This window comes from Pectinophora gossypiella, chromosome 8 (genome assembly GCF_024362695.1).
Source record: "Pectinophora gossypiella chromosome 8, ilPecGoss1.1, whole genome shotgun sequence".
NCBI lineage: Eukaryota > Metazoa > Arthropoda > Insecta > Lepidoptera > Gelechiidae > Pectinophora > Pectinophora gossypiella.
Window position 1 is genome coordinate 2,931,662 of NC_065411.1, and position 13,295 is coordinate 2,944,956.

Here is a 13,295-nt window from a genome sequence, read left to right on the forward strand (position 1 = left end):
ATATTAAATAATTCTGCTGATAGAGGAAAGTAATCTCTAAATCAACTACAGAATAAAATAACGTCATTTATCAAATCTCACTTGTATTTGTTTCGATTTGATTATTTATAGATTTCTCGATACTGTTTATTATTTATTACGATTGTGACATTTGCTTGACTGACAGACAGCTGTTCACCTGACTCAAACCTTGAAATCTCGTACTTGCTGTGTGTGAGCTTGTGGCGCTTGTTCTGTTCAGTTTTATCTATTTTGTGTAATGATTTAACTAATAATCAGTTATAATTAGTTCCAATGAATATTCGTTTACACCTTAATATACGTAACGATACGTAAATAATTAGAGATGACACGATGAGGTTCTTAACTTTTGTTGGTTCGAGTATCTTTCAGATTCTTTCGTTTATTTTTGTTTTGGGCTATCTTCTCGGAATACTAAATATTCATTTTAGCGACAAAAATGAATATTGTGCTATGACTTATATGTTTGAATATCCACAATTTGTGGTAAGTAATTACTACACGATTGCTACTGGTAGTATTTAAAATGAGAAAGTTATTCATAACGAACGCTCTTTTTTAGCGTGTTTCGGTTCCTGAAAATAGTATTTACCCGCAATATGGATTATACGCGTATAGTGAAGGCAGGTTCACTGAGAGAGCCAGGAAAATGTGGTATGTATTATACAATGCACTAGTATTCCATCTAAAAGGTGTTTTTTACTGCCTATAACTACTATATTCTATTCATTTTCACTTCAGAAAATAAATGATCAGTAGTTTGAGTTCCACATGTTACAAGTGATAAAAGACTTTAGTATTATATTAATAAGTACATTTTTGAATATTACTATAAATGTTAATGTTTGTACTAGGTTTGATGGAGTACCCGTTTTGTTTCTGCCGGGTAATTCAGGAAGTCATATGCAGGCCCGCTCTTTGGCATCTGTGGCCTTGCGGAAAGCGCTCACTGGTGGATTTGAATACCATTTTGACTTCTTCACAAGTAAGTAGAAATTTAAATACATCTTTGTATTATTTATTTTCTAAATTTATTTATAGGCACATCAATAATACAAGCACAATATATTATAAATCTTAAAATATCTAATGACTTGATCTAGTGCTTATACCTATTACAGGTGTGCACATCATTTGCAGTTAATATGCATACAGTTCAGATACTAACAATACTTTGAATAATTAGGTAACAACTAGTAAAATTTATAATAGAAAAAAATAAAACAAGTAATATACTTATACAAGTGATATTTGTATAATATGTATATAATAAGTATACATATACAAACACATCCAATATGGATATATATTATTATTATTGCACAGTCACAAAAATGAAAGAAGTCATTCTTATATCACAAAGACAAGTTTAACTAATCTTAAATAAAAACAGCAAAAGCTATGCTTATTTTTTTTGCCCCTTTAAAGTAATATTGTATTAGAGAAAAAAATGTATATATGTATACTTTTGTATAATATACATATACATAAAAAATATTTATTTATTTACTATCAATAATAATAAAAAACAGAATGTAAATCCACCACAGCTTCGTCAGTACCAACATTCATATTATTATTATACATTGTGGTAAATATGTGGACACGAGTGAAAGGCACGGTAGCTCTGCTTGCACTGTTTTATTAATCAAGTACAAATGTATGTGTGTGTACCCACACACATACATAACATCTCCTCCCTTTAGTGTAAACTATACATAACAAACAAAGACACCCTTAAAAGTATTTTCTAAAGTCTATATTATAACGTCTACGTGTTGATCGCGCAGAAGTATAGTATGGTGACGGAGCCTGAGCTTCAATTTCCGAATTAGGTAACGGGTCAGTACATTGTCGGTCATTATCTGAGTCATCCTTATCAGAGGAGGTGTCTGGCTCGTATATCTCCTCTCTCCTCCCTCTGGCCTCACTCTGCGGCTGTGTCTCCTCCGACACCGATGGTGCCAGCTGCTGCGTCTGCGACACACAAGTAGGTGACAACGGTGACTGCGGTGGCGCTGACGGAGATTTCGAATGTGGTAAACATGTCTCTGGTATATCTATATTTAGGTCGTGATAGGTATCTCCATGATTTGTTCTTTCTGTTGTCCCTTTATACAAAATAATTTGATTTTTATGTCTTCTTACAACTTCCAAATTGCAGCTGTCTTTGACCAAGTACATGACCTTTCCAATCCTTTTTATAATTATTCCTTTGTTCCAAGTGTAATTTTTCTTTGTTATGTATTTCTTATATAAAACTAGTTCGTTATCATTAAACGCGTTTATGTCCTTTTCATATTGCGAGCACTGTGGTTTTAATTTTATATTATTGGGTGTTGATGAGGGCCGAGTTGACTGGTTTTTATTTAACAAATCTAAACGTGACCTTATTTTATGACCGTAAACCATTTGGGCTGGTGAAAATCCTGTGGTAGTATTTATTGAATTTCTGTAATCCATTAAGTATCGGAGTAACTTTAATTTCGCCTCTTTATTAGTTCTGCAAGACAATAAACACGATTTGATTCCTTTTTTTACGACTTTCACAAAAATTTCAACCTGCCCATTGCTTGCTGGATGATATACCGGTGACGTCACGTGTGAAATTCCATTGCTGTTACAATACAAATCAAATTCATGTGAGCAAAATGCTGTGCCATTATCACTAACTATCGTTTCGGGTACTCCAAATCTAGATATAAAATCACATATTCTTTCTATTACGGCGCTGGTCGATGTGGAAGTGTTCATATTGTACACCTCAACCCACTTGGTTTGTGCGTCCACTATAACCAAATAAGTGTTACCATTTATTGGCCCTAGAAAGTCGATATGTAATCTGACGAATGGCTGAGATGGGCTACCCCAGGAGCACAGCGGCGCGCGCGGTGGGGAAGGACGCAATTGTATACATACTTCACAGCTATTTATCATTTTCTCAATCGCATTATCTATGCCCGGAAACCAAAACCTAGCCCTTGCTTCGGCTTTTGTTTTAACGATACCCAAATGCGATTGATGTAATTCTGAAAGTATATTCTCATATAAACTTACCGGTATCACTACTTTGTGTCCTCTCATAAGGCATCCACTCTCATATGACAACTGCGATCTACAATGAAAATAAGGCCTTAGTTCCATATCGCTAACTTTGTGTGGCCAGCCATTCACTGTTAAATATGGCAACCCTTTACCATAGTGTCAAACTAGGTGACGTTTTACTTCTCTCTATTATCTCTCTGCAATTATGTCTGCCGTTCATACATCGATAATCAATTTATATTCTCTCTCAATGTAATCGACCTCAGTACAATTCCTTTTATATTTGTGACGTATTAACAACAAGTGTTTACAAAGACAATATAGTGTTCGTCTGTGAAGCCCTGCTGTTTTAATGCTTACACCCTCTGTCTCCATCAACCAGCTTTTATAGGTTATGGAACCAGGCAACGTTATCAAACTGCACTCATATTTCTGTGGACATAAGCTGGTGTTTTTTATTTTGTTGTGAACATTATTCGTGAAGATTGAAGAAAAGGATTTGATACGCCTTAGCGGCGGTGCCGTGAGTACACGTAAGCCGGCACGTGACTCGTCGGCGTGCTCGCCGTGTTGCGTCATCCTAACCTCAACGTACAACTACATCGTGCATGATGTCTGACGAAGGTGTTCGCGCTTACAGCTTTGAGAAACTGGAAGGGGCTTCTAATTTTCACACTTGGAAGTTTTATATTAAACACGCGCTTGTACTTGAAGGCTTATGGCCGCATATTTTGAACACTGTGGAAGGAGAAGCAGCAAAGGACGCTAAAGCGCTTGCCAGAATTTGTTTGTCTGTGCGTCCTGCTTGTTTGCAATACATACGCAATGCGAAGAATGCAAAAGAAGCTTGGGAAGCTTTGAGTAAAGTCTTTGAGGACCGCGGCTTCTATCGCCGGGTGGTTTTGCTTCGTCGCCTTCACAAGATCCAGTACAGTGAATTCTCAGATATGGCTAAATATATTGAAGCGGTCATGTCATTGGTTGAGCAATTGCACGAGATTGGGAGAGTTATCGAGGATGAAGAGGTGGCAGAATTGTTACTAAGCGGACTACCCCAGGAGTTTGACGTCATTGTTGCCGGTTTGGAAACAGCCACATTATCAAATAAATTGACGAGCGAGCTAGTTAGAACCAGGTTACTTCAAGAAGATATGAGAAGGTCGTCTTCTGACAATGTGACTATGGACACTGCTCTGGCTGTGAAGAAGAAGAAGATTGTGTGCCATTATTGTAAGAAGGATGGACATATCAAGAGTAAATGTTATAAATGGCAAAGAGATAAGAAGGCTAAGAATAATAATAGCAATAGCAATAATAATGTATTGTTAGCATTAAGTGCAAATAGTTTTAAAGGCAATGACTGGTTGGTTGACTCAGGGGCTACCGCTCACATGTGTAACAATGTTGGCATAATGGATAATTTTAAGGTTTGTAATAAAAATAATGTAACTGTAGCTAATAATGAAACTTTGCCCTGTGTTGGTATAGGTGATGTGAGGTTCCAATTGAGGAATGGCTATGTAACACTATCAGACGTTTTATGTATACCAGACCTCTCAACTAATTTAATTTCAGTTAGTAAATTGTGTGAGAAGGACTTGTCTGTCAAGTTTTTTGGTAATAAGTGCCTTATTCTTCGGGGTGACAATCTCATTATGTGTGCCAATAAGGTTAAAATGATTTTTAAACTTGACTTCGAGAACATTGTTTCTGTGAATAGGTCGGGTGTTAGGTGTGCTTCTATGTTGCAGTCGGAGCGGGCTGACTGTGTGGTGCAGCAGGATGGTTCTCCAGCAACTGAAGATATGACTCCAGGTGGTGTTACTGAAGAGGCTGCTTTAACGGTGTCAACAGATGTGTGGCACAAGAGGCTGGGACACTTAAGTTATCGTGGTATGTATGCTCTTAAAAATCTAGTGTCTGGTGTTCAGTTCCTAAGTGATGTGCCATGCAGTGCATGTACATCATGTGTTGAGGGAAAATTGGCTGTGTCAAAGTTTCCTAAGGGGGAGGCTAAACGTTCCGCGCTGATTTTAGAGTTGGTTCATTCGGATGTCTGTGGGCCCATGCCTGTCAGCACTCTTGGAGGAGCTAGATATTTACTTACCTTCACCGATGATTTTAGTAGAAAGTCTTTTGGTTATTTATTGAAAAATAAATCTGAAGTTATGACAAAGTTTAAATTATTTAAGGCTACAGTGGAGAAACAAACCGGTTTTATGATAAAGAGATTAAGAACAGATAATGGTGGGGAATATTGTAGCAAAATTTTTGAAAGTTATTTACAACAGGAGGGTATAGTTCATGAAAAAACTGTGCCTTATAGCCCACAACAGAATGGGGTATCGGAGAGGCTCAACCGAACGCTTATGGAGAAGACAAGGTGCATGCTTCGGGAGGCTAACCTTGGCAAGGAGTACTGGGGCGAGGCAGTATCTACTGCTATTTATTTAAAGAACAGGTCCCCTACTACCGCTGTGCCCGGCAGGACTCCTGAGCAGGTTTGGACAGGTCAGGATGTGGACCTTAGTCATTTGCGAGTCTTCGGCTGCAGGGCATTGACTCTGTTAGATGCTAGTAAGCGGGATAAACTAGATTCAAAAGCATTGTCTTGTATTCTAGTGGGATATAGTGAGCAATCCAAAGGTTATAGGCTCATTGACCCTTCTCATCCTAATAATATAATAATTTCTAGGAATGTTGTATTTTTTGAAAATGAATTTATTAACAGTATTAAACCGAAGGTTAGTTTTAATTGCAATGACAAGTCTGTTCAATCTGTTCCCCCCATAATTTTAAATAAAGACAATGATATGAATAACTGTGATATTGATAATAATGAATGTAATGTCAATAATTATTTGAATAATATTTCAAATGATAATTTATCAAGTAATAATATGAATAATATTTCAAGTGATAATTTAAATAATATTTTGGATAATAATTGTATTGAATCGAATAATATTTCGAATTCAAATTCAAATGACAGTGAGTATGATGACTCTAATGATGATTTATTTATGTCTCCAGATAATGGGTCTCCATTGGCTATAGAGTCGCCGTCGTGCAAGGAGGCGCAGCTGCCGCTGCCGGATGTTTCGACGTCACCCGAGTTGGTAGCTAGAAGTAGCAGACCAGTACGTAGCACACGTTCAAAGAAGCCGGCGAGGTATGATGACTACGATCTATCTGATTCTTCTTTGCTCGTGCGTCAGTCTGTCGTCGAACCGTTGACTTATCAAGAGGCTATGTCTAGTGCTCAAAAAGATGAGTGGCAAGCTGCCATGCAAGCTGAATATAATGCTTTAATTAAAAATAATACTTGGACTTTGGTGGATAGGCCCTCTGACCAAAATATAATAAAATGTAAGTGGGTGTATAAACTTAAAAATAATTTTTCAGGTCCATCGAAGTATAAGGCGAGATTAGTAGCGCGCGGGTTTTCTCAAATATATGGCGTTGATTATGACGAGACCTTCTCACCCGTAGTACGTCACTCCACCTTACGGTTATTATTTACATTAGCTTGCGAATTGGATTTAAATATTGAACATGTTGACGTCACGACTGCTTTTTTACATGGAGAACTTAAGGAAAGTATTTTTATGGAGCAGCCACTAGGTTTTAGTAATGATAACAGTAAAGTTTGCTTGTTAAATAAGAGTTTATATGGTCTGAAGCAGGCAAGTAGGGTTTGGAATACTAAAGTTAATAACTTTTTATGTAATAATGGTTACAAACAAAGCAAATGTGAACCCTGCATATATACTAAAAAATGTGACAATAGCTTTACTGTAGTGGCTCTTTATGTAGATGACTTCTATATATTTTGGAATTGTCAAAAGGAAAAGGATACCTTATGTAACTTACTTAAATCAGAATTTAATTCTAAAGAATTGGGTACTTTAGAAAATTGTTTAGGAATTAAAGTTACTAGAGATGTAAAGCGAGGTATTATAACTTTGAATCAGTCTGATTATATTAGAAAATTACTGTGTCGCTTTGGTATGTCAAATTGTAAAAGTGTAACTAGTCCTATGTTAAATAATTGTAAGTTAGAGAAACCAAAGAATAGAAGTGAATGTTTATCAGATGATGTGTATCCTTATAGAGAGCTGCTAGGTAGCCTTATGTATCTTTCTGTGTGTACAAGGCCCGATTTATTTTTTCCTTTGTCTCAGTTAAGTCAGTTTAGTACTTGTTTTACGAGGGATCATTGGCTTGCTGCAAAACGAATTCTACGCTATTTGAGCGGTACTATTAATTATAGTCTTGTATTCGTTAAGAGTGGAAATTTGGATATTTCTGTGTACGCGGATGCGGACTGGGCCAATGATGTCTCCGACCGTAGGTCTTACAGTGGCTTTGTTGTGAAAATAGGTAACTCCATTGTTAACTGGGAGTCACGCAAACAAAAGTGTGTAGCACTTTCAAGTTGTGAAGCTGAATACCTTGCTATAGGTGATTCTTGTAGAGAATTATGTTTTGTTAGGAATTTCATGAACGAAATTTTTGATAAACATGTTAATTGTACGTTATATAACGACAATCAAAGTGCTCTTAAGTTATTAGATTTGCGTGAGTATTGTCATAGAAAAACAAAACACATAGACCTTAGGTATCATTTTGTTAAGGATGTTATTAAGAATAGTAATGTTGTAACTAAGTATTTGCCAACGGAGCGGATGGTAGCAGATGTTTTAACTAAGCCTCTGAGTGGTCCTAAGCTTATGGGATTTCTTAAAGATCTTTGTATAAGAATGGTAACGCAATGAACCTTGTTTATTATGTTTGGTTTGGAAGATCTTTTTAAATAATATAGAGTTGTAAATCTGTGTATTTCAGTATTTAGTTTGGAACTAAATGTCTAATACTCTATTGTATATGTATCAAACATTGTGTAAAGGTTTGAGGAGGGGTGTTAAATATGGCAACCCTTTACCATAGTGTCAAACTAGGTGACGTTTTACTTCTCTCTATTATCTCTCTGCAATTATGTCTGCCGTTCATACATCGATAATCAATTTATATTCTCTCTCAATGTAATCGACCTCAGTACAATTCCTTTTATATTTGTGACGTATTAACAACAAGTGTTTACAAAGACAATATAGTGTTCGTCTGTGAAGCCCTGCTGTTTTAATGCTTACACCCTCTGTCTCCATCAACCAGCTTTTATATTCACTACATATTCCACTACGCGTTTCAATACGATGTCTTTGTCCGTTGCTTCGCGTAATTTAGATAAAGTAATAGGCTCGCTTCCGTCAATAACAAAACAAACATAGCTCGCGCGATCAACAGCGAGTTCCTCACTACACTGTTCGGTGCACGTGCACTCGCCGCGAGCGGTGCAGGACGGCGCGGGCGCCGATGGAATGGGTAGCGGTAGGCTCGCGCGCGAGAGATAATCCGCGCTGTTATCGGCACTGCGAATGTATTCTATTGAATAATTATACCCAGCCAGAAACATTGCATATCTTTGCAATCTATTGGCGGAAACCTCTGGAATGCCTTTGTGTGGTCCGAAAATTGAAATGAGTGGCTTGTGGTCGGTTCTTAAAACAAATGGTTCTGATCGGCCGTATAAATATTGATGGAAACGCCTTACACCGTAAATTATCGCAGTTGCTTCCTTCTGGATCTGAGCATAATGCTTTTCCGCAGCATTTAGTGTCCGCGATGCAAATGATATTGGTCTTTCGACCCCATCGCTATCAATTTGTGAGATTATCGCGCCTAACCCATTCGGTGACGCATCTACAGTCAATACTATTTTAGCTTTAGGATTAAAATGCGTCAGCGTTTGATCAGAACATAATATTTTTTTAATTGTTGTGAATGCGTTTTCATGTTCCGCGGTCCATTCCCACCTTTTACTCTTTTTTAACAAATTATACAATGGACTGAGAATGCATGATGCGTTCGGTACAAAATTCCTATAATAATTTACAAGGCCCAGAAATGATTGTAGTTGACTGACGTTTTGTGGAGTAGGCGCTTCCACCATGGCTTTTACCTTTTCTGGAGACTTTTTTAATCCATCTTTTGTGACTACATACCCTAGATACGTGATTTCATTTTTGAAAAACTCGCATTTTTCTTGTTGCAGGGTAAGCCCCGCGTCGGTTAACCTTTTAAGAACCGCATGCAACCTTTCTAAATGTTCTGCCTTGTCTTTGCCTGTGATTAGAACGTCATCTAACAAACATAGCACACCGTCCATTCCCGATAAAATGCATTCCATAGCGCGTTGGAAAATTGCCGGCGCACTGGCCAGCCCAAACACCAAACGCGTGTATTTATACAGGCCACGATGTGTATTTATACATGTTAACCATTGTGACTCGTCGTCTAACACAAACTGATTATAGGCCATAGATAAGTCCAGTTTTGTAAATTGTTGTCCTCCGTGTAACTTTGCAAATAACTCACTTACCGTCGGTAAAGGATATTGTTCGACGATTAGTTGCTTATTGAGGCTTACCGAATAATCTGCGCATATTCTTACAGATCCATTTCGCTTCAGCACCGGTACAATTGGTGACGCTTGTTCTGAAAATTCAACCGGTTTCAGAATACCTAAATTAACCATTCTTTCGATTTCCTTTTCCACCTTCTCACGCAACGCAAACGCAATGGGTCGTGCTTTATAGAAAACCGGTTTCGTGTCGTCCTTTACTGGTAATTTAATTTTGTATTTGTTAAATGTTCCTAATTTATTTGAAAACAAGTCTAAATATTGTTTTTGTAACAGTTTTAATAAGGTAACAGTTTCGCTTTCTTGACAATAATTAACTGGTACCAGTTGTAAGTTAAACCTTGAAATAAAATCTCTGCCCAAAAGCGGTGGGCCGCCGTCGCGAACGACATAAAAGTGTACGTTATGCGTTCGACCGGAATAAGTTATAGGTAAACAAACACTACCTATGCAACAGATGTTTTTACCGTTGTAAGTCATCAGCTGTTTACGCGTTACTGATAATGGCACTTCTTTGAAATGTAACTTATAGTATTTTTCTGATATTACAGTCACCGCGGATCCACTATCTATTTCGAATTCGAAATTTAGGTTATTTATAGACACTCGCTCCATCATCGGCTCACCCCGCAATGAACGAATATAAAAAACCTTACCGTCATCATCATCCTCGCTCTCATCACCACCCTGCATTTTCACAAAATTCACTTTCGTGCACACTCTTTTTAAATGCCCTTTTTCATGACATTTTTTACACACATAATTTGCGAATTTGCATTCGGACGTAGGATGATTTGTATAACCGCATACACTACACTTGACTTTAGCCGTTTTGACACTACCTCCTTTTTTAATTTTAAACAACTGCTTATCTGGCGCGATGTGGAGCGCACTGTCGGCGCTTGATGAACTGGCCACGGCCGCGGCACGTGCACAACGTAAATTCTCCGCCAGTTCAACTGCTTTTGTCAACGACAGTACCGTCAGATCTTGCGAGTACATTTTCTCCTTCTCAGGTCCCGGCAGCATTCCCATAACAAACTTATCTCGTAATGCTTCTTCGACGTTAAGAAAAGCGCAATGCGCTGTTAATCCACGCAATCGCGCTGCCCACTGTGAATGCGTTTCACCATGTAGTTGGACCGCCGCATAGAAGTTGTGTCTCTCACCAAAACCGAGACGTTTAGGAGTAAAGTGCACATCTAATATGTTTAGAATGTCTTCATACGGTACTTCTTCAATTCTCTTTGGCAAGACTAAGTCCGCCACTAGCTTATAAGTACCCTCTGCGAGTGCACTGAGCAGAATCGCTTTCCTCTTTTTGCCCACCACATCAGTTTGGCTGTCGATGTCGTTTGCCACAAAATATTGTTGAATTCGACTCTTGTACGTCTGCCAATCTTGATTATTGTGATCAAACGTAGTCAAAATTCCAAACTGTGATCCAGCCATTTTTAACAGTGTAGGGTAGATCGTCGCCACTGGTAAATATGTGGACACGAGTGAAAGGCACGGTAGCTCTGCTTGCACTGTTTTATTAATCAAGTACAAATGTATGTGTGTGTACCCACACACATACATAACACATTGTATAATATATTCAATGAAAAAATTTATGATGCGGGTGGAAGTGTCAGTGGGGGGGGGGGGGGGGGGTTTGGTCAAGAGTACTCTAACCCAGTGAGTATGCATGAAGTCTTTCATGAGAGTGGAAGAACTAAAAGTGGTGTGTCAGGATCGTGTCAAATGAAATTCCGTGGTCTGCCTACCCCAACGGGAAATGCGCGGTGATTATATATATGTATGTATGAGTCTTATTATTTCTGTTTAGTTGCCTACAATGAAGAATTATCGGGATTGTATGGTGGTGTTCTTCAAAGCCAAACAAACTTTGCAGCTGCATGTTTGTCAAGGATACTGAGTCTTTATAAAAGCAATAGGTATACAAAATCTGTGCCTACAACTGTTATCCTCATTGGCCATTCCATGGTAAGTTATTTTATACACTTCTCATTAAAAAATCTAAACACTTCTCAAGTTTATGTTTCGTAAGAATTATTCGAAACAAAAGGTATTTTAAAATTAAATATCACTTTTCTGTGGTTATTTAATGTTGATGTTCCAAATTTAAATTTAAAATTAAATTGAACTTGTGTGTTGTATTTAAAAACTAATATGTTATTTGGTAAATAACATAAACATAAACTGCCTATATACGTCCCACTGCTGGGCACAGGCCTCCCCTCAATCAACCGGAGGGGGTATTTGGTAAATAAATAGGTTTTATTCTGTATGTTATGGAAAAATATAATACTGTTTTGTCAACTGATATATACCTATATATACAGGGTGTTAGTGACATCGTAACGACGAATTACGTTACTTGTGACGTTGACAAACTGTTGAATTATTGTAATTGTTTTATATATTTATGATTCACTTTATTTATATTTTTCCAATATTATTTCTTTATATATTTTTTAGGGAGGAGTAATAGCAAAAAGACTATTAGCATATCCTCCAACAATGAATTCCACATCTGTTGCAATAACTCTGGCAGCCCCTCTGGAAGCTCCAGTTATGAACTTTGACATTGCAATAAATGATTACTACAAATTCATGAGTGCGGAATGGGACGATGTTGCCAGCAGTAATAATTGGAGCCAGAAAATCCTACTTAGCTTCGGGAATGGACCAAGGGATTTTCTCATGCCATCTAGTTTGACATCTTCAAAAGAAAGCTACATCAGTGCCTTGGTAAGTTTATCATTTTAAGGAGCTAACTACTTGGCCGGACAAATGGGGAGCGCTGAGGGCTCTCACTACATTTATTAAGGAGCTAGCTGCTAGCACATTACAAATCGTCATTAGCAAAAAAAAAAAAACGTTTGAAATATGACCTATAAGATTCATTTAAAAATTTAGGTAACAACATAACGATTGGGGTAGTCAAAGGTCCATCCATCACAAGATAAACTAAGTACCCGTGCGTCACCAAGATTTCTGTTAGATACACTCACACACGTGATAGGCGGTGGTCATAAAGGTCTATAAAATAATACGCGCAAACATAATTACATAAACTCACACCCGTATTCCTATGATTATATTATTAGTAGTGACTGACTGAATATTGAAAAAAGAATTAAAAAATGAAAATGTAATATAATTATTTAAATGTAATATAATTATTTCATCTTTGTTTAAATATTTTTAATTTAATTTCAATTTTACTATTTTACTGATTTTGGAATTTTAATTTTATAATTGCTAATGTAAATATGGGTTACATGCCTGAAATAAATTGATTTTATTTTATTTTTATGAGAATTTGCAGCCACTGTTGATACAAAGTTAATAATCTGCTTAATACTCTATGCTATCTAGTTAGTCACTTATTTACAAAGAGAAATTTAAATCGAAAAAGAATCTGACTCGGACGGGACTTGAACCCGCAGCTCTTGTAGTCACTTAGGTATTTATTTATAGAATAGAAATAAGTGGCATTATTCGTTTCTTTGTGTCCATTACGGCATTTTCTTGGCAATCATATCAACTTTTCCATTGAATGCGCATTAGTTGTCGCGTAACGTGAACATATTCGTAGTTGAACGAGTACGAAAATTAGGGCAAGAATTACTTTTACTTACAAATATAATTATCAATCTGATAATAATCTATACCTAGAGTATATTACAAATATAAGTCAAATTAGTTTGATAACGTTAATCATTAGGCCTATCAG

At 37.1% G+C, this 13,295-nt stretch overlaps 1 protein-coding gene across 1 annotated transcript in view; it reads left to right on the plus strand.

Moving 5' to 3' along the window:
* Positions 1-148: 148 nt before the first annotated feature.
* Positions 149-13,295, plus strand: part of LOC126368847 (GPI inositol-deacylase) — a 28,880-nt gene continuing 15,733 nt past the window's right edge. The window contains exons 1-5 of the mRNA XM_050013019.1: positions 149-507; positions 584-675; positions 876-1,006; positions 11,382-11,539; positions 12,035-12,307. Of these exons, the coding sequence (XP_049868976.1) occupies positions 355-507; positions 584-675; positions 876-1,006; positions 11,382-11,539; positions 12,035-12,307 (807 nt within the window). The 5' untranslated portion in view covers positions 149-354. The remainder of the gene's footprint in view (positions 508-583; positions 676-875; positions 1,007-11,381; positions 11,540-12,034; positions 12,308-13,295) is intronic.